The 20,330-nt window shown below is 41.9% G+C and overlaps 1 protein-coding gene across 2 annotated transcripts in view; it reads right to left on the reverse strand.

Moving 5' to 3' along the window:
• Positions 1-20,330, reverse strand: part of GGNBP2 (gametogenetin binding protein 2) — a 350,746-nt gene that overhangs the window by 150,938 nt on the left and 179,478 nt on the right. For both annotated transcript variants that reach the window (XM_040424123.1, XM_040424122.1), the window contains exon 5: positions 1,392-1,505. In XM_040424123.1, the coding sequence (XP_040280057.1) occupies positions 1,392-1,505 (114 nt within the window). The remainder of the gene's footprint in view (positions 1-1,391; positions 1,506-20,330) is intronic.

Here is a 20,330-nt window from a genome sequence, read left to right on the forward strand (position 1 = left end):
CCTTGTCCTATTCCCCCTAATAGAGTTCTATTAGGGTGAATAGGATCTTAAACTCTCCCTGCTGCCCTGTGCATAGTACACACAGCAGCAGGGAGCTCACCATGGCAGCCAGGGCTTCAGTAGTGTCCTGGCTGCCACGGTAACTGATCGAGGCCCAGGATTACACAGCTAGGGTTCCAATTAGAAGCTACCACTGCACCACCAATGAAGAGGAGGGGAGGGGAAGGGACCCTGCGGCCAGTGCCACCAATGACTTTAATACTAGGGGGATTGAGGGGAGGGGGGCGCACTGTGCCATCAATGATAATTAACATTTTATACAGGAGGCTGGGTACCGGCAGCATAATCACATAGCCAACACCCAGCCTCTATGACAGGAAGCTGCAGCCAGTGGCAATTAACCCCTCAGGTGTGGCACCTCAGAGGTTAACTGCCGCTGATCGCAGCTTCTTGTCAGAGGCAGGATGACGGCTATATGATTCTGCTGCAGGCACCGCCTCCTGTATTTGTATTAAAACGTTAACTTCCATTGGTGGCGCAGTGCGCCTACCCCTCTCTCTCCTTAATGGAAGCGTGACACAGGGGGAGGGAGAGAGTGACTCCTTCTCCCCTGTGCTGCTGAAGGAACATAGCGCGCTAAGAGCAGCGCGCTCCATGTTCTCTGATACTAGGCTGCAGTATCTGTAAAAGGCAAATCCCAATATCGGATAGATACAGGGAAAAAAGTATCGATTGGGTATCAATATTTAGATACCTGAAACAACCCTAGTTCATTACACTGCCCATTGTCTCCCCTACAGCAACGGCATGGTGAAATTACAAGTACTCACTCCATTCAAGTGAATGGAACAATAACTCTGCAACTCCTAGACGATGGACAGTGTAACGGAGAGGAAGTAGCGCTCATGTGGAGCACCGCCTCCTTTTCAAACAACTGATCGCAGGGGTGCCTTAGGATAGGTCAACATAAAACCCCTGCACAACCCCTTTCAGCCTTTATTGTGTCTGCTTAAATAGGGCTGTTTAGGCTTTCAGTATTGAGGACCTATCCTCGGGATAGGTCATCAATATCAGATCGCCCGGGGTCCGACTCCCGGCGCCTCCGCCGATCAGCTGTATGAGAAGACTGCGCTCACAGTGAGCACATGCAGTCTCCAGTCTCTCTTCCTATTCACCGCTGCTTTGCTATAGACAGCAGCGGTAAACCGGAAGGGAGACGGCAGTAGTGCCGCATTCCCGCTGATCTGATAATGATGAATTATCCTGAGGATAGGTCATCAACACTAAAAGCCTGGACAACCGCTTTAAGCAGTGCATAAAACTGCAAAGCCCATTTAAGAAACCATAAAGCACAAAAATAAACATTTTCGTGTAGAACGTACAATCCGTACCTATGCTTACGAAGGTAATTTTCCAAGGTTTCCAACAGACAAATGGAGTCAATTAAAACAACTTCATCACGGCATTCCTGTGACATTACTTCCCAAATATCCATCCAGTTTCCCCTGCAAAAGGAAGGGAAAAAATAAAATAAAACATTTTGCACATTTTTTCAACTTCTATAAAAAGCCAGTCAGTTAATGTGGTAATACTTTGTGTTAGTATTAAATTTGGATTGATAAATTACCTTTATTTATAAAATAAACCCCAAATTGATACAATGTCTCTGCTTTTTAGACAGTTGGGGTGGTAACTTACAGAATAGAAGTCTACTTTATGTTGGCACCCTACTTTTATAGACCCTTAAGACTCTATTAACACTATCAAAATAAGGTCACCTAGAGAAACAGCAGATTTTAAAGTTATTTTTTTCCTTTGGGCGTTTAGGTATTAGAATAATCAAATGAAAGTTACGTTTTAAGATAAGGGTAAGAAACAGGGTTTTGTTTAGCCTCTTGGCTATTAGTAGTCCAGGGTACTTGCATAGAAAAACGAAAGTCTATTTTCCTGTATGGTTTATGTATGGAGCGCACTGCCCATAGATCACAGAGAGGACTATAGGGTAAACTATACTGTGCAACAGTCCAATATATTGTGTATAAGACTGTCCTATAACTGCCTCCTGTGCATTCATCCCAGACCGCCACCCACTTCCACTATGGTACTCACTGCTCCCTGCCACAACGACCAGACATCACTGATCAATTCTTATAGCATTGAGTTTTGCATGATCTACCGCTCTGATCCCTATCTGACTGATTTGGTGCTTAAAAAAAATAAAAAATAAATAAAATAAAATAAAATAAAAAAGTAGGGATGCAGTGTTCTAAGATAGTCCAAATTTTCTATTTCTGCATGGAAGACATTATAGAGGAGACAAGTAATTGTTTCCCTGCATAAATAGCAACCCCTTAATACTATGACCTGTTCAGCTGGATCAATATGCTGATTTTATGGGAAGGATAATAATTGTGTGTCGTTTTATGAAGGATAATAATTATGTGGTATGTGATTATTGTGCAATATGAATTGTAGTGATATTTTTTAACACTGAATGTATTTTTAAAATTGTGGAGTGACTAATTGAAAATAAAGACTTTTTGGGTTAATGCCCACATTGCCATTTAAAGAAGGAACCAAATAGGAGGATTTGCAGATGCCCCTGACAAAGCTGGGGCAAAACGTGGGTTGGGCAATCGGCAAGAGGAGTGTCACTTATTTTATATGACTAAGATTTTATGGAATTTGTGAGGATAATAAATTATTTTATAAGCCAAGAGACTTACGGGACTTCACAATGTTGGGCTGTCCCCTTTAATATTATAGGGATTAAGAGCACAGATTCTTGTGAAAGTCGAAGTCACTTTGTCGGACTCTACTATCAGATGAACTTTCTGTGTGTCTAAAAGGTGTACTTTTTCACTGCTGGAGCAGCTCCGGTTTTACTACTTTATATGGACTGTGTGTGAACAATAGTCACCTCACAACAAACCTGCAGCGCTACAAGTGTAACAATGACTTAGGATTTAAATAACTGTGCCTGTTTACATTTTTATTTTTAAATGTATATAGTAAATCTGCAACAAAAACCATCAAGTAACACATGCTGCTTTTGGTGTAAAAACACAATGGAAACTCATGCGGATATTCTGCATGGTTACCTGCACCCATGTGCCGGTATCCTTATGGACACAACAACTGAGCCTACTGAAGTTCATCAGAAAATCAGTCAAGGCAGGTTTATATGGCATTAAGCTCAGGCTGGTTATGGAGAATGAACGTTCATATAAACGCTTTTTCCAGGTAATTGTCCCTTGTAAAGGTGCTGCAGATCACCCGATGAACATGCAAAACGCTCGTTCATCAGGTGAAACGATGTTTCATGTGGACATCTCAATCATCCTTTCGGGCAGCAGATAGTGCTGCTTCAATAATGATCTACTGCTCAGAAACAAAGATTATGTAAATCAGGAGGACCAATAGCAGTGCTCGTCCCCATTCAGTGGAAGTGATCTCTGCATGTAAATGCAACACTTAACATCCACTAATAATCAAGCAATTTTCCAGAAAGGAACGCTTCCTTCCCAACAATTGTGTGCTCAATCATGTAAATGCAATAAAAGGGTGCCATAATTCAGGTCCAGATTAAATGTGGGAGTTCCAGTTAGTGCATCCTTGACGTGGGTCCTAAAAAGCTCCTGTATTACACCTGTCTGAAAAGCAGATTTTTCTTTAAACAATTATGCAAATAAAATGTATTTTCTGTCTGATGGTGGAAAGGACAGTTTTATGAAAGTATATCTCATGCTGTGTAGCTGCTAAAGAGGTGAGCCTGGTATTATTTTAAAGCCAAGCCTAAGGTTTAAAACATGACCAATATCGTAGTGCTAGCTGCACTATACTGGAAAATACGGTCCTAAGAAAAATCTGGTTTGGAGTAAGAGCTGAACGTACATGCAGCGCTCACCATTTCTAAGCACCGTGCCTCCTGATGCATCATGCCACAATCTTGGTATTGTTTTAAGGCTTAGACTGTAAGCCGCTAGCTCTAACTGCTATGCAACCAGAGATGTAGCCATCACTAGCAAGGGCATAGCTCATATATCCTTGCAACTGATAGCTAGATCTCTGGTTGCATAGCAAGGACATATGAAATAAATCTTTGGCAGGGAAAGGGTTACAAGTGTTTGTCCCATTATAACAAAGTAACTGACATCTATGGAATAAATGTCTGATTGACAGGGTCTGACCAGTGGAGACCTATGTCAATAGCTATAATAGAGACCACATTCTCCCATGTTAATGCAGCAGTGAACATGCAAGGGTGCTTCTGCTCGGCTCACATTTATAGCGTTCAGCTAGCTCCAGCAGCCCCATAGAGCTGAATAAAAAGGTAGCACACGTGTTGCTGCTCCATTCAAGTGAGGGAGCACCGGTCTCCATTCTAGTGATTGTCAAGGGCCCCAGTAGTCAAACCCCCATCTGATCAGATACTTATTCCCTATCCTGTGGATGGGGAAAACCCTTTATGCTCCTTCCCCCTATAATTACAAAAAAATAAAAAAAATTGGGGAAATAAGGAGTCAGTAAGCCAAAGCTTTGATTTCTGCATTTTAAAATCACACACTACTTCAAAAATAGCCAATAATTTTGTAATATCAAAATTACTGTAGTAAATTGGCAACATCAGGCTTTTTCTTACTATGATGTAAGTAACCAGGCTACTGAGATGGAACTTTAATATTAATTGAAATACAATTTCTGAAATCACCGACGAACACATATACTTAAAGGGGTTCTTCAACTCCTATAATGACCCCCCCCCCCCCTCATGCCCAGGATTCTCATAGATTCTACTTTTGCGTTGTTCCAGATACCCACACAGCTGCCGCTGCTAGGGGAGCAGCCAATAGCAGGTCGCAACAGGGATGAGCCTCCCTAGCATCGTTTCATTTGTTTCAAAAAGTAGATTAGGTTTTAAAACAATGAAGGTCAGCAACATACTGGCAATGCACCACTCACAGTGGGAATAGAAACAAGGTAATGAAACAGGATATAATGGAAAATAAAGTTATTATTAATCCAATATAGTCAAAAATACAGATAGATACATTACTCAGACAGAGTAAAAATATTCCTCAGTGACTTTGGATAATTTTGATAATCACAGCTGAACATAAATGTCACGGCGGATGTGCACAGTTAAACAGATAACACACCAACCAGGCTCTGGACGAGAGACAGGGGAAGGGTCACCTCCGAATTTATCCCTGACCTCTTTCCCTGCAATGCTCAGCCCACAGACAAACCTTGATGGTAGATTTGTTGTGTCCACCAGCCTAAACTAACAGAACCCTGAACTCCCTGAGATGGTGAAGTGGGGAGAAAGGAGCAGCCAGCTCGCACAGAACCTGGATGGGTAAGATGACAAACAACCAAACAAGAAAAGACACTTATCTGCTGAGAGCAGGAACAAACAGCCAACCTTCCTTCCAAACTTCCCAGACAATAATGAACAGTATAATCCGCTCAGAGCACTTTAGCTGGAGACCAATTAAACTAATGACTCCACCCAGTGCACCTGATGCGAGGCGGATCCAGCACAGCATCAAAACAAATACTAGACTCGTGCTGCAATCCTGGCTGACCTCCGCACATCGTCAGAGTGGGGCATGACAATAATAGTGTAAATCTGGAACAACATAGTATGATATCCAGGGAGACCATATTCTTTTCAAAATGTATTATCCCATCCATATAAATGGCTGTAAGCTTTTTATAGAGCATTATCTTATTAATCACTGCTTTGAGGAAGAGGGTTGATTTTCTCCACTGTTGTGCAATATGAATACAGACTGCCATGAGAATGTGTTGTAGTTTAAAAGGAGGCATTAGTGAGTTTAGGAACTTTAGGGGTTTTGTCTCCCAATAGTAATACAGATTAAGTTAATTGGGACATCTATAACTGAATGTAGAAGGTGGCAGACCCTGTTCCAGATTTTTTTTTTTTACTATCGGGCAAGACCACCAAATATGTAGATATGAGCCTCTTTCTAAGCAGCTCCTAAAACACCGATCTGGAACATCTGGGTAAATTGCATGCAGTCTACTAGTGATCATATATACAAAACCTTAAGTGACGTTTCAGTTAATGAAACTTGCCAGCTATTTTAGCTCAAAAAAGTACAGCAGCGGTGCCAACGTTCCACAGACACAGTGAAATTTATGTCGGCCTTCCACTGTAGCATAAAAGAAAATTTATCTCCGCATTGGGATCCATTGATCTCCACATACACTGCTCAAAAAAATAAAGGGAACACTTAAACAACACAATGTAACTCCAAGTCAATCACACTTCTGTGAAATAAAACGGTCCACTTAGGAAGCAACACTGAGTGACAATCAATTTCACATGCTGTTGTGCAAATGGGATAGACAACAGGTGGAAATTATAGGCAATTAGCAAGACACCCCCAATAAAGGAGTGGTTCTGCAGGTGGTGACCACAGACCACTTCTCAGTTCCTATGCTTCCTGGCTGATGTTTTGGTCACTTTTGAATGCTGGCTGTGCTTTCACTCTAGTGGTAGCATGAGACAGAGTCTACAACCCACACAAGTGGCTCAGGTAGTGCAGCTTATCCAGGATAGCACATCAATGCGAGCTGTGGCAAGAAGGTTTTCTGTGTCTGTCAGCGTAGTGTCCAGAGCATGGAGGCGCTACCAGGAGACAAGCCAGTACATCAGGAGACGTGGAGGAGGCCGTAGGAGGGCAACAACCCAGCAGCAGGACCGCTACCTCCGCCTTTGTGCAAGGAGGAACAGGAGAGCCCTGCAAAATGACCTCCAGCAGGCCACAAATGTGCATGTGTCTCCTCAAACGGTCAGAAACAGACTCCATGAGGGTGATATGAGGGCCCGACGTCCACAGGTGGGGGTTGTGCTTACAGCCCAACACCGTGCAGGACGTTTGGCATTTGCCAGAGAACACCAAGATTAGCAAATTCGCCACTGGCGCCCTGTGCGCTTCACAGATGAAAGCAGGTTCACACTGAGCACATGTGACAGAGTCTGGAGACACCGTGGAGAACGTTCTGCTGCCTGCAACATCCTCCAGCATGACCGGTTTGGCATTGGGTCAGTAATAGTGTGGGGTGGCATATCTTTGGAGGGCCGCACAGCCCTCCATGTGCTCGCCAGAGGTAGCCTGACTGCCATTAGGTACCGAGATGAGATCCTCAGACCCCTTGTGAGACCATATGCTGGTGTGGTTGGCCCTGGGTTCCTCCTAATGCAAGACAATGCTAGACCTCATGTGGCTGGAGTGTGTCAGCAGTTCCTGCAAGACGAAGGCATTGATGCTATGGACTGGCCCGCCCGTTCCCCAGACCTGAATCCAATTGAGCACATCTGGGACATCATGTCTTGCGCTATCCACCAACGTCACGTTGCACCAGACTGTCCAGGAGTTGGCAGATGCTTTAGTCCAGGTCTAGGAGAAGATCCCTCAGGAGACCGTCCGCCACCTCATCAGGAGCATGCACAGGCGTTGTAGGGAGGTCATACAGGCACGTGGAGGCCACACACACTACTGAGCCTCATTTTAACTTGTTTTAAGGACATTACATCAAAGTTGGATCAGCCTGTAGTGTGTTTTTCCACTTAAATTTTGAGTGTGACTCCAAATCCAGACCTCCATGGGTTGAAAAATTTGATTTCCATATTTATTTTTTTTGTGTGTGATTTTGTTGTCAGCACATTCAACTATGTAAAGAACAAAGTATTTCAGAAGAATATTTAATTAATTCAGATCTAGGATGTGTTATTTTTGTGTTCCCTTTATTTTTTTGAACAGTGTATAATCGGGAGAGGATGCCCGGGGAATTGGGAGTGAAATTTGCATATGGATTCCATAACGCTCAGTTCTAGCTTAGGGGAAGGGCTTGTTAAAGATGACAAAGAGGAATCTATTTTAAATAACTACATAAAAATACACTCACCTAAAGAATTATTAGGAACACCATACTAATACGGTGTTGGACCCCCTTTTGCCTTCAGAACTGCCTTAATTCTACGAGGCATTGATTCAACAAGGTGCTGATAGCATTCTTTAGAAATGTTGACCCATATTGATAGGATAGCATCTTCCAGTTAATGGAGATTTGAGGGATGCACATCCAGGGCACAAAGCTCCCATTCCACCACATCCCAAAGATGCTCTATTGGGTTGAGATCTGGTGACTGTGGGGGCCATTTTAGTACCGTAAACTCATTGTCATGTTCAAAAAACCAATTTGAAATGATTCGAGCTTTGCGACATGGTGCATTATCCTGCTGGAAGTAGCCATCAGAGGATGGATACATGTTCTCATTCTGTTTACGCCAAATTCGGACTCTACCAATTGAATGTCTCAACAGAAATCGAGACTCATCAGACCAGGCAACATTTTTCCAGTCTTCAACAGTCCAATTTTGGTGAGCTCGTGCAAATTGTAGCCTGTTTTTCCTATTTGTAGTGGAGATGAGTGGTACCCGGTGGGGTCTTCTGCTGTTGTAGCCCATCTGCCTGAAGGTTGTGCGTGTTGTGGCTTCACAAATGCTTTGCTGCATATCTCGGTTGTAACCAGTGGTTATTTCAGTCAACGTTCTCTTCTATCAGCTTGAATCAGTCGGCTCATTCTCCTGTGACCTCTAGCATCCACAAGGCATTTTTTTCCCACAGGACTGCCGCATACTGGATGTTTTTCCCTTTTCACACCATTCTTTGTAAACCCTAGAAATGGTTGTGCGTGAAAATCCCAGTAACTGAGCAGATTGTGAAATACTCAGACCGGCCTGTCTGGCACCAACAACCATGCCACGCTCAAATTTGCTTAAATCACCTTTCTTTCCCATTCTGACATTCAGTTTGGAGTTCAGGAGATTGTCTTGACCAGGACCACCCCCCTAAATGCATTGAAGCAACTGCCATGTGATTGGTTGACTAGATAATTGCATTAATGAGAAATAGAACAGGTGTTCCTAATAATTCTTTAGGTGAGTGTATATGCGAAGGCCATAGCCTCCAGGCTACAAACATTTCTTCCGGAATTAATTCCGAACAAGTGGGCTTCAGCCCTAACAGAAAAGCTAAAGATAAGGTAATTAAGGTTCTAAACCTATTCCAACACTGTAGGCTTAGAAACAAACCTCTGATATTGATCTCGACCGACGCGGACGAGACGCCAACCTTTCTTAATTAAAAACCGCACCAGGCAGGGTTGCCCACTCTCCTATTTATTCTCTCTCTCTGGAACCCCTATTAGCAAAGGTCAGACAAAGTATCAATATAAAAAGGAGTGGATTCTGATTCCAATGTGCACAAAGCTTCTACTTACACGGACCACATAATCCCCCCGCCCGCTCGACGAGTTTGTGCATTTCCAGGTGTTACAGAAGAGAACATTCGATTTGGACTGAGAGGAATGGACCAGGTGAGCCACAGGCAAAACAAAATGCTGTGGCCTCCGCATCCCAGTTGGCGGAGGTCACGGCTGATTTACAGCAATACGCTCTGGTCCCCCAGTGGAAGGGGAGCCGGAACGCACAAAGTGGGAAAGTACAGGAGCTGAACCCCCTGATTGGCAAGATCCTGGTAGAAATTGTTCGGCAAGATGGCGGCCCCCACATGGCAGATACAGAGGCTCGTGTAGTGCAAACCCCTAGTGTGGATAACACATTCCGTACCTCAACCGCTGATAGCCCTCTCTGGGATGCCCTAAAAAGGCTTTTCTGACCCTAAACACTCACATGGGATCACTGCAAGAGAGTGTCTATTTTATCTAGGAGGTCTTAAGAAAAGTCAATGAGCATATTTCTGGTGTGGTTTAAAGAGTGGGCCTTTTGGAAGATCAAGTAGCCCCTGTTAAAGGAGACTTGGGCAAAGCAATCCACAATATCACCCTTGCAATAAACAAAAAGGATGATCTGGAGAACAGACTACGCCACAACAACCTTAGGGTACTTTCACACTAGCGTTTTTCTTTTCCGGCACTGAGTTCCGTCCTAGGGGCTCAAATCCGGAAAAGAACTGATCAGTTTTAGCCTAATGCATTCTGAATGGAGAGTAAGGGCTCTTTCACACCTGCGTTATTGTCTTCCGGCATAGAGTTCCGTCGTCGGGGCTCTATGCCGGAAGAATCCTGATCAGGATTATCCTAATGCATTCTGAATGGAGACCAATCCGTTCAGGATGCATCAGGATGTCTTCAGTTCCGGTACGGAACGTTTGTTGGCCGGAGAAAATACCGCGGCATGCTGCGCTTTTTGCGCCGGCCAAAAATCCGGAACACTTGCCGCAAGGCCGGATCCGGAATTAATGCCCATTGGAAGGCATTGATCCGGATCCGGCCTTAAGCTAAACGTCGTTTCGGCGCATTGCCGGAGCCGACATTTAGCTTTTTCAGAGTGGTTACCATGGCTGCCGGGACGCTAAAGTCCTGACAGCCATGGTAAAGTGTAGCGGGGAGCAGCATACTTACCGTCCGTGCGGCTCGCCGGGCGCTCCAGAGTGACGTCAGGGCGCCCCAAGCGCATGGATCACGTGATCGCATGGATCACGTCATCCATGCGCATGGGGCGCTCTGACGTCATTCTGGAGCGCCCCGGGAGCCGCACGGACTAAGTATACCGCTCCCCCGCTCCTACTATGGCAACCAGGACTTTAATAGCGTCCTGGGTACCATAGTAACACTGAAAGCATTTGGAAGACGGTTCCGTCTTCAAATGCTTTCAGTACACTTGCGTTTTTCCGGATCCGGCAGGCACCTCCGGCAACGGAAGTGCATGCCGGATCCTAACAACGCAAGTGTGAAAGAGGCCTAATCCGTTCAGTATGCATCAGGATGTCTACAGTTCAGTCTTTTTGACTGATCAGGCTTTTCAGAAAACCGTAGCATGTTGTAATTTTACCTCCGGCCAAAAATCGTGAACACTTTGAACGCCGGATCCGGTCTTTTTCCCATTGACTTGCATTAACGCCGTGTGTGTTCAGTCAAACTGGATCCGGTTTTTGCATGTTAAACCCGAAAAATGTGAAAAAAAAAGTTAAAGTCCATAAATGGCGGATCCGTTTTTTCCAATGCATTTTTTCATTATGATCAAAATCCTGATCAGGATTCAAATGTAATCCGTTTTCACACGTTTTTCCGGATCCGGCGGGCAGTTCCGGTGTCGGAATTGAACGCCGGATTTAAACAACGCTAGTGTGACAGTAGCCTTTAGGTTGGTGGGAGTACTGGAGAAAGCACAAGGGGTTAATGCAGTTCAGTTTTTTTGAATGGATTAAAGCTAAATTTGAACAGGAATCTCTATCCTCATTATTTACAATTTAAAGGGTGCCATTCGCTCATCACCACCGTTGACAACCCCCAGACCGATTTTCCTTAGAAATCTGAACTTTTAAGATAGACACCATTCTCCACAAAGCAAGGGACCATGCCGACCTACTAATAAGAAGAAATAAAGTATCAATTTTTCAGAGGAAGTTCAAAAACGTCAGGAAAAATTCTGATGACTATTTGAAGCAACTTGCTAATAAAAGCTTCTTCCTGAGGCAGAGATATTTTGAAGCAGGTGAAAGCGCAGGCAGCTAGTTGGCAAGAGTGATACATTTGTAGGAAAGTCCATCTAGAATAGAAGCTATTAATTCTAGGGGAGGGGGGATTACTCTATGGATGACTCAAGTTATCCTTAATGAGTTCCATAGATATTATAAACATCTATAGACCTCTAAATGCATGTAAGTTGTATAAAATCCTATCTTGCCACCATACCTACCCCCACGCTGTCCTCAGAATCTACCAGATACCTAGATGAGCCCTTAGAACTGACTCTTGGCTCTTTCCCTAATAAAAAAGGCCGGGTTTTGATGGCTTACCATCTGAGTTTTTAAAGAGATACCATTTAACTCTTCTACCTCATCTGTTAGAGGCAGGAAATTTCCCCAACAATAAAGCATCATTGAAGTTTTCTACACGTGAATCAGTAGTTGGTAGTACTACCGAAGCCTGGTAAAGACCCAGCTATGCCTATGCTTATAGGCCCATCTCCCTGTTGTCAACAGATGAGAAAATATTAGCAAAAGTACTTGCCAACTGGTTAAACAAGGTTACTACCTCCCTCATACATGAAGACCAATTGGGCTTTATGCCCAACAGAGAACTGACAAATCTCCAGGGACTTTTTTTTATCTTCAGATAACTGTAGATACTGTTGGCCGATGTTCAATATCCCTAGACACTGCCAAGGTATTTAACAGTGTCGAATGGGAATAATTGTAGGAGATTTTGGGAGTCATGGGGGAGAAGTGGGGGGTGGAGTCTGTTAACACAATTTGCATTGCACAGGGGAAAAGGCCAGGATGCCCATTATCCCCCCCTACAGTTTGCTATGGCCATTGAGCCCCTGGCCTGTCTTTTGCGTTCCTCTCTTGATTGGAATGGGTTTCTACTAGGCTCTCTGGAAGAGAGTTTCTTTGAATACTGGTAAAATGCTAATATATATGGGATATAGAGCACTCCTTATGCCCTATTATGGGTGATCTAATTGAATTCAGGAAATGGTTGGGGTCAGGGGCATAGCTATAGGGGAAGCAGGGAAAGCTGCAGCTTTGGGGCCCTGACCCAGAAGGAGGACTAAAGGATTTGGTCAGGACCCCCCTCAACAGTATTACACAATGAAATTATATACAGTGACAGTATAGACAGTGTATAAAACTGATGGAACAGCTGACGGCCCTGGTCTGAGAGAGCGATCTTTACTAGCCATAGGAATGGGAGCGGCATGAAAGGAAGGGGGTCGCTAAAAAATTACTGTGGGATCGAGACCCATTCAAAAATTTACTTTGGGGCCCAGTCATTTCTAGCTACGCCACTGGTTGGGGTTAACAATTAATTGTGACAAAACCATACTTCTCCCTCTTGATAACCTTCCACCACAGATATATCTGTCTCAAACACAATTACAGGTGTCCCAAAACTTTAAATATTTGGGTGTTGTGATTAGACAGACAACTACATATTATGTTAAAATCAATATAGCCCCCCTGCTTACCAAATTTATTGGAAAGGTCAATACTTTGTGTAAGTTACCCCTATCAGTTAGCAGCCAATGTAACTTAATTAAAATTATGTTTATGCCTCAATTGCTTTAGGTGTTGCAAAACTCCCCCATCTGAGTTCCGCAAAGAGTATTGTAAAAAATTAAGGGCATATTTCGCTCTTTGGAGAGTTTCTATCTGAAAACTAGGTTGCTGCTTTTTCCACACTAAAGAAGTAAATAGGAGGACGGTCTCTCTTCTCAACCCATGGCTCTATTTTATAGCCGCACAGCTGCAACGCCTTAAGGGATGGGGGCAACACTCAGACCTGGGGCCCTCGGCCAGGACAGCTACCTTTCTTATGAAACAGAAGGTAATCCTGGTCTGGGGAAATCCTACAATGTCTCTGATAAATAAACTGGTCTAAGTTTAAGGAGTTGCTTGGACTTAAAAGGATATTATGACACTACGCCCACTTATAGCAGAATCTGAAGCTACCGGAATTGTTTAAACTAGAGGGCTTTTCCTCCATGAAAGATAAGGGTATTAGCTTTCCTCATCAGATTCAAACAAATGACATTGTTAAACAGAATTCGGCCTCACTAACACACTATTTTATCAGTTCCTACAACTGCGACATGCCTATCAGACACTATGGATAAATGGGAACTAGACATTAGTAATATCTCAAGAGCAATGGGACAATATTCTCGCACTAATTCCTAGCCTAATACTTAGTGTAGCTCAAAGAATGCCCCAGGTACTTCTAGTACATAGGGCAGGGTGGATAAAAATAAATGATTAAAAAAAAAATAATGATTTTTTTGATTTAAAATCAGATTTTTTTTTTTTATTTAAATCAGATTTTTTTTTATATAAAATGCTTTTAGAGAAAAATATATTACCATCCCAAGGTTATTCCATCATGAAATAAAGATTAGTTTTTTAATTATGTAGAATAAGGCTGTATGTGGACTCCCATATTGTTGAATAGATTAGGCAGTGACTGAGGGACAGACAACAGGGGGTTGTAATCAATGGAGTATATTCAGACCATGGTCTTGTTACCAGTGGGGTACCTCAGGGATCTGTTCTGGGACCCATATTGTTTAACCACCTCAGCTCCCCTAGCTTAAACCGCCTTAATGACCAGACCACTTTTTACAATTCTGCACTACACTACTTTCAAGGTTTATTGCTCGGTCATACAACTTACCACCCAAATGAATTTTACCTCCTTTTTTTCCTCACTAATAGAGCTTTCATTTGATGGTATTTCATTGCTGCTGACATTTTTACTTTTTTTGTTATTAATCGAAATTGACCGAAAATTTTGCAAAAAAAAAAAGACATTTTTCACTTTCTATTGTAAAATTTTCCAAACAAAACTACATTTCTATATAAATGTTTCTCTAAATTTATTGTTCTACATGTCTGATAAAAAAAATGCAATAAGTGTATATTTATTGGTTTGCGCAAAAGTTATAGGGCCAGATTTATCATTACTCTGACAGCTCACTCCACTTTCACATATGGCTAAAGTCAGTTTTAGCCAAGTCAGATTTATGATCGGCCCTTTAAGACTGTAATAAATGTGGTTTGACGGTAGCAGTTTATCCGTCAGTAAGCAGCTTTACAAAAGTCGCACATCTTTACGAAAAAGTTGAACGTTTTTATGAAAAAGTCGCATGTTCTATTAAAAAGTCTCATAAGATAAGCATGGTCCTCACTGGAGTGAAATTGGGACTTTTTTGCGACTTTTTTGCGACTTTTTTAAATAGTCCCAATAGTAAATCTGTCTAGAGATTCATTTACATAAGTAAACACGCCCACTTTCAGAAAACTGGCGAGCATAGTGCAGAGCAGAAAAAAGTCGCAAATTTGTGCGCAGTTTTAGCGTTTGGGACTTTTTTGGGACTTTTTCACTCCATTATTCTGACCTGAGCTAATGATAAATCTGGCCCATAGCGTTTACAAAATATGGTACAAAAATGTGAATTTCCGCATTTTTAAGCAGCTCTGACTTTCTGAGCACCTGTCATGTTTCCTGAGGTTCTACAATGCCCAGGCAGTAGAAACACCCCACAAATTATCCCATTTCGGAAAGTAGACACCCTAAGGTATTCGCTGATGGGCATAGTGAGTTCATGGAAGTTTTTTATTTTTTGTCACAAGTTAGCGGAAAATGATTATTTTTTTTTTCCTTACAAAGTCTCATATTCCACTAACTTGTGACAAAAAATAAAATTTTACATGAACTCACCATACCCCTCACCGAATACCTTGGGGTGTCTTCTTTCCAAAATGGGGTCACTTATGGGGTATTTATACTGCCCTGGCATTTTAGGGGCCCTAAAGCGTGAGAAGAAGTCAGGAATCCAAATGCGTAAAAAATGCCCTGAGAAATCCTAAAGATACTCTTTGGAATTTGGGCCCCTTTGCGCACCTAGGCTGCAAAAAAGTGTCACATGTGGTATCGCTGTAGTCAGGAGAAGAAGGGCAATGTGTTTTGGGGTGTATTTTTACATATATCCATGCTGGGTGAGATAAATATCTCTGTAAAAGACAACTTTTCCCATGTTTTTTATACAAAGTTGTCATTTTACAGAGATATTTCTCTCACCCAGCATGGGTATATGTAAAAAGACACCCCCAAAACACATTGCCCTACCTTGGGGTGTCTTCTTTCCAAAACAGGGTCACATGTGGGGTATTTATATACTGCTCTGGCATTTTAGGGGCCCTAAAGAGTGAGAAGAAGTCTGGAATATAAATGTCTAAAAATATTTACGCATTTGGATTCCGTGAGGGATATGGTGAGTTCATGTGAGATTTTATTTTTTGTCACAAGTTAATGGAATATGAGACTTTGTAAGAAAAAAATAAATAAATCAATTTCCGCTAACTTGTGACAAAAAAATTAAAATTCTATGAACTCGCCATGCCCCTCAAAAGTGATCTTTATAGCGCCGCAGCGATTTTACAGTGTTTTTGCAGTGATCAGAAAAAATAATTATTCTGTCACTGCGGTGGGGCGGACCGAACACTGAGTTTTTTGTAGAGCCTATAGAACATGTCCTATTCTTGACCGCAATTGCCGATGTCCGTTTTTTGCGGATCCGCAAAACACATACGGACGTCTGAATGGAGCCTTACAGGGGGGTGATCAATGACAGGGGGTGATCAGGGAGTCTAAAAAGGGGTGATCAGGGGTTAATAAGTGACAAGGGGGGGAAGGGTGTAGTGTAGTGGTGTTTGGTGCTACTTACAGAGCTGCCTGTGTCCTCTGGTGGTCGATCCAAGCAAAAGGGACCACCAGAGGACCAGGTAGCAGGCATATTAGACGCTGTTAACAAAACAGCGCCTTATATATCTTTTTGGGGTTAAAAAAATAAATAAAAATCGCATCTACAGCCTGCCAGCGAATGATCGCCGCTGGCAGGCTGTAGATCCACTCGTTTACCTCCCGATCCTGTGAACGCGCGCTCCTGTGTGCGCGTTCACAGGAAATCTCGCGTCTTGCTAGATGACCCGCCGATGCGTCGAAGACGAACAAATCGACCGCCGCCAGAACGCAATCCTGCGTTAGGCGGTTAATATCTTTATCAGCGAAATTGCAGAAGGCCTCGATGGTAAAGTGTGTCTTTTTAATGACACCACAAAGATTTGTAACAGGGTTGATGTTCCTGGAGGGATACACCAAATGGAAAAGGATTTAGGAAAACTAGAGGAATGGTCAAAAATCTGGCAACTAAAATTTTATGTTGATAAGTGCAAGATAATGCACCTGGGGCGTAGAAACCAGTTTATCAGTGATACAGTCCTAACCTCAGTATCTGAGGAAAGGGAATTAGGGGTCATTATTTCAGAAGACTTTGTCATAGAGCAGCAGGAAATGCTAGCAGAATGCTTGGGTGTATAGGGAGAGGCATTACCAGTAGAAAGAGGGAGGTGATCATGCCGCTCTACAGAGCACTAGTGAGACCTCATTTGGAGTATTGTGCGCAGTACTGGAGACCATGGGCCAGATATATCATTAGGCTAAGTCACTTTTGTGGAGTCAAATAGTCGCAAAAAAATGCGCAAATCAAAATTTTGCGACTTTTTTGCGACTTTTTCAAGGCAAGCGCTAAGCACTCCAGTTTTGAGTAAATGGGCGTTTTGGCTTATGCAAATGATTGGCTAGACAAATTTACTATTGCGACTTTTTTAAAAAGTCGCAAAAAAGTCGCAAAAAAGTCCCAATTTCACTCCAGCGAGGACCATGCTTATCTTATGAGACTTTTTAATAGAACATGCGACTTTTTCATAAAAACGTGCGACTTTTTCGTTAAGATGTGCGACTTTTGTAAAGCTGCTTACTGACGGATAAACTGCTACCGTCAAACCACATTTATTACAGTCTTAAAGGGCCGATCATAAATCTGACTTGGCTAAAACTGACTTTAGCCATATGTTAAAGTGGAGTGAGCTGTCAGCGGAATGATAAATCTGGCCCCATATCTCCAGAAGGATATTGATACTTTGGAGAGAGTTCAGAGAAGAGCTACTAAACTAGTACATGGATTGTAGGATAAAACTTACCAGGAAAGGTAAAGGACCTTAACATGTATAGCTTGGAAGAAAGACGAGACAGAGGGGATATGATAGAAAACTTTAAATACATAAAGGGAATCAACAAGGTAAAAGAGGAGAGATTATATAAAAGAAGAAAAACTGCTACAAGAGGACATAATAGAAATATAGAAGGCCACTCTGCAAATTGAGTCACATTGAATCATTAAATTGAGAACAGTACGATTTATTGAACACCTCTACAACAATACAACCATATAAAAAGCAACTGTGGTAAAATACTCAACTATACACCATAAAATATGAGGGCAATAATGAGCAATATAATACATAAAATGGAGACAGAGCTTATAGATAAAATGTCCAATGTAAAAAAAAAAGGGAAAAATATTCGAATAAAATGTCCAATATCACAAACGAACGCACTTTAGCATTAAAGTAAATTGAATACTCATGGAATTTTTTCAAATCATTTTTTTTCTCAAATTGAATAGTCGACTTAAACGATCTCGATTAAAACCCGTTCGTGGCGTCCCACGTTTTTCGGAGGTCATGATAATCGATAAGGAAATACAATATTCAATGAATAATCACGAACTTTATCTTAGCTTATTCGTAGCCGGCACTGTAGTGTACATGGAGTTTTCCACTGTGGCGTACTGGATCTCAGTTTCAGCGTCCCACGTGGTATTGCCGGTTTGCGGCTTTCTGTTGGTTATACCGCAAGTCGAATCTTTCTCTGTAAAGTATCAGACTTAGATTTTGGTGTCCCACGTATTATTCATGCACAGATTCAATAGTTGACCTAGGCACTGTAATTATCGAGTCACGCACATTCACATTCAATGGACCTTGTTTGGTTTCAGCAAGATTTAATGCTTGCCTTTTCCTCCATCCTGTGGGCGTTCCTCTCCAGGTGTTGTGTCTTTCGGGTCTTTATAATCTGTTCAGTTTTGTCTTTTCCAAGATGTGTGGATTATGATTATAATCCCACTATGCAGGTCCATAAATTGAGCACCAAACGAGTTTCGGAGTGTTGCCTTACTCCTTCCTCAGTGGTAATGCTTGCATAGGGTGTCAGCTGTCTTTTATATCCCTCTTTCATAAGTTCCTAATAATATCTGGACCAGATTCCCACATAATAGAGTTCCTAGTAAGATATGGACCAGATTTCCAAAAAAAAAAAAAAAAAAACGCAATTGCGGATTTGTTGTGTTTTCAATGCGTTTTTTGGGGGGTCAATGTGTTTATGTATTTAGTTCCCAATGGCCCTAAATATCATTCCCAATGGGTCATTTTCCTTTTAAACATTGTTTTCACAAAATAAATAGTTAAAATGTTGTCACATTAATAAAAAACTTTAAGACATTAGGGACCTCAATAGCACTGAGCTTAAATGACAGTACAAATGAATATAAGACCATATCATAAAATTCACCGACACTTTCCGCAGTCTTCCCATTCAATGATCCCCCCCTGTTGACTCAGCATATTAATGGTCAGGTGGGTGAGGACCCTCTACAGAGGCGGAACCCCCGCGCTATAGAACTACACAGGGGTATCGCATCAGCGGAGGGCACCCACCCACGGGGGAAGTCACAAATTCAAAGAAAGCCCAAAATTTCGAGGTTGGCATTTAATCCATGGGGTAACATACTTTCAAATTCAAATATCCGTCTGGATTCTGCCCTTGACATCCTAGCAATATGATCTCCACCCCTCCAATGTCCATCAATTTGTTCCAATGCTACGAATGTCAGGCCCTTCGGATCCTTATTGTGTGTCATTTTAAAATGTCTAGACAATACATGTTTCTCATATGCATTCTTAATATTTGAGATATGTTCCGCTATTCTTGTTTTTAGAGCTCTTTTAGTCCTTCCAATATATTGCCTAGCACATGGGCACTGAATTAAATATATTACATTGCAGGTATTACATGTAAGGAATTTATCTCAAATGAGAAAGAATTTTGGGTTGACACTATTCTAGTAGTTTTTTTTTCGGGAAAGATGTATTCCTGCAATTAATACATCTTCCACATCTGTGGAAAGCCTTCATATTTAACCATTTTTGTATGGATCTTTCATTTATTTGGGGGTTTTTAAATGAAGGGGCTATTTTTCTTCCCAGATTAGGAGCTCTTGTATAAACTATTTGGGGTAATTTAGATATTGAGGATCCTATAGTTTTGTCTTCTTGGATATAATGCCAGTGTTTATGTATTATCTGTTCGATTTTCTTATGTTGTACATTTAAAAGGGAGAATTATCCGAGGGGTTTCCTCTTTCTTGGCATTTCTAAACTAGGTTGGAAGAAGGTTTTCCTATCCATCAATTCTATTTTCTGTAATGCATAGTCTAGTATTTTTTCGGGATAATCTTTTATTATAAACTCTTCTCTCATTTTTATAGCTTCTTCTTGAAATTTGTCATTCCTAGTACAGTTTCTCTTTATCCTACGAAACTGGCCTAGGGGGATATTCAGCAGCCACCTCGGTAGGTGGCAGCTAGAAAGTCGAATAAAGCTATTTTTCGCAACCGGTTTCTGATGTGTTGCAAATGTAATGGTCTCCATCTTTCGTAATTTGTAGATCTAAAAACTCAGTGCATTGGTTATTAATATTTGAAGTAAAAATAAGGTTAAAATGATTACTATTAATCTCCTCTAAAAATGTCAATAAATCTGATTCATCCCCTTTCCAAATAAAAATCACATCATCTATATATCTTATCCAGA

The sequence above is a fragment of the Bufo bufo genome, chromosome 3 (genome assembly GCF_905171765.1).
Source record: "Bufo bufo chromosome 3, aBufBuf1.1, whole genome shotgun sequence".
NCBI lineage: Eukaryota > Metazoa > Chordata > Amphibia > Anura > Bufonidae > Bufo > Bufo bufo.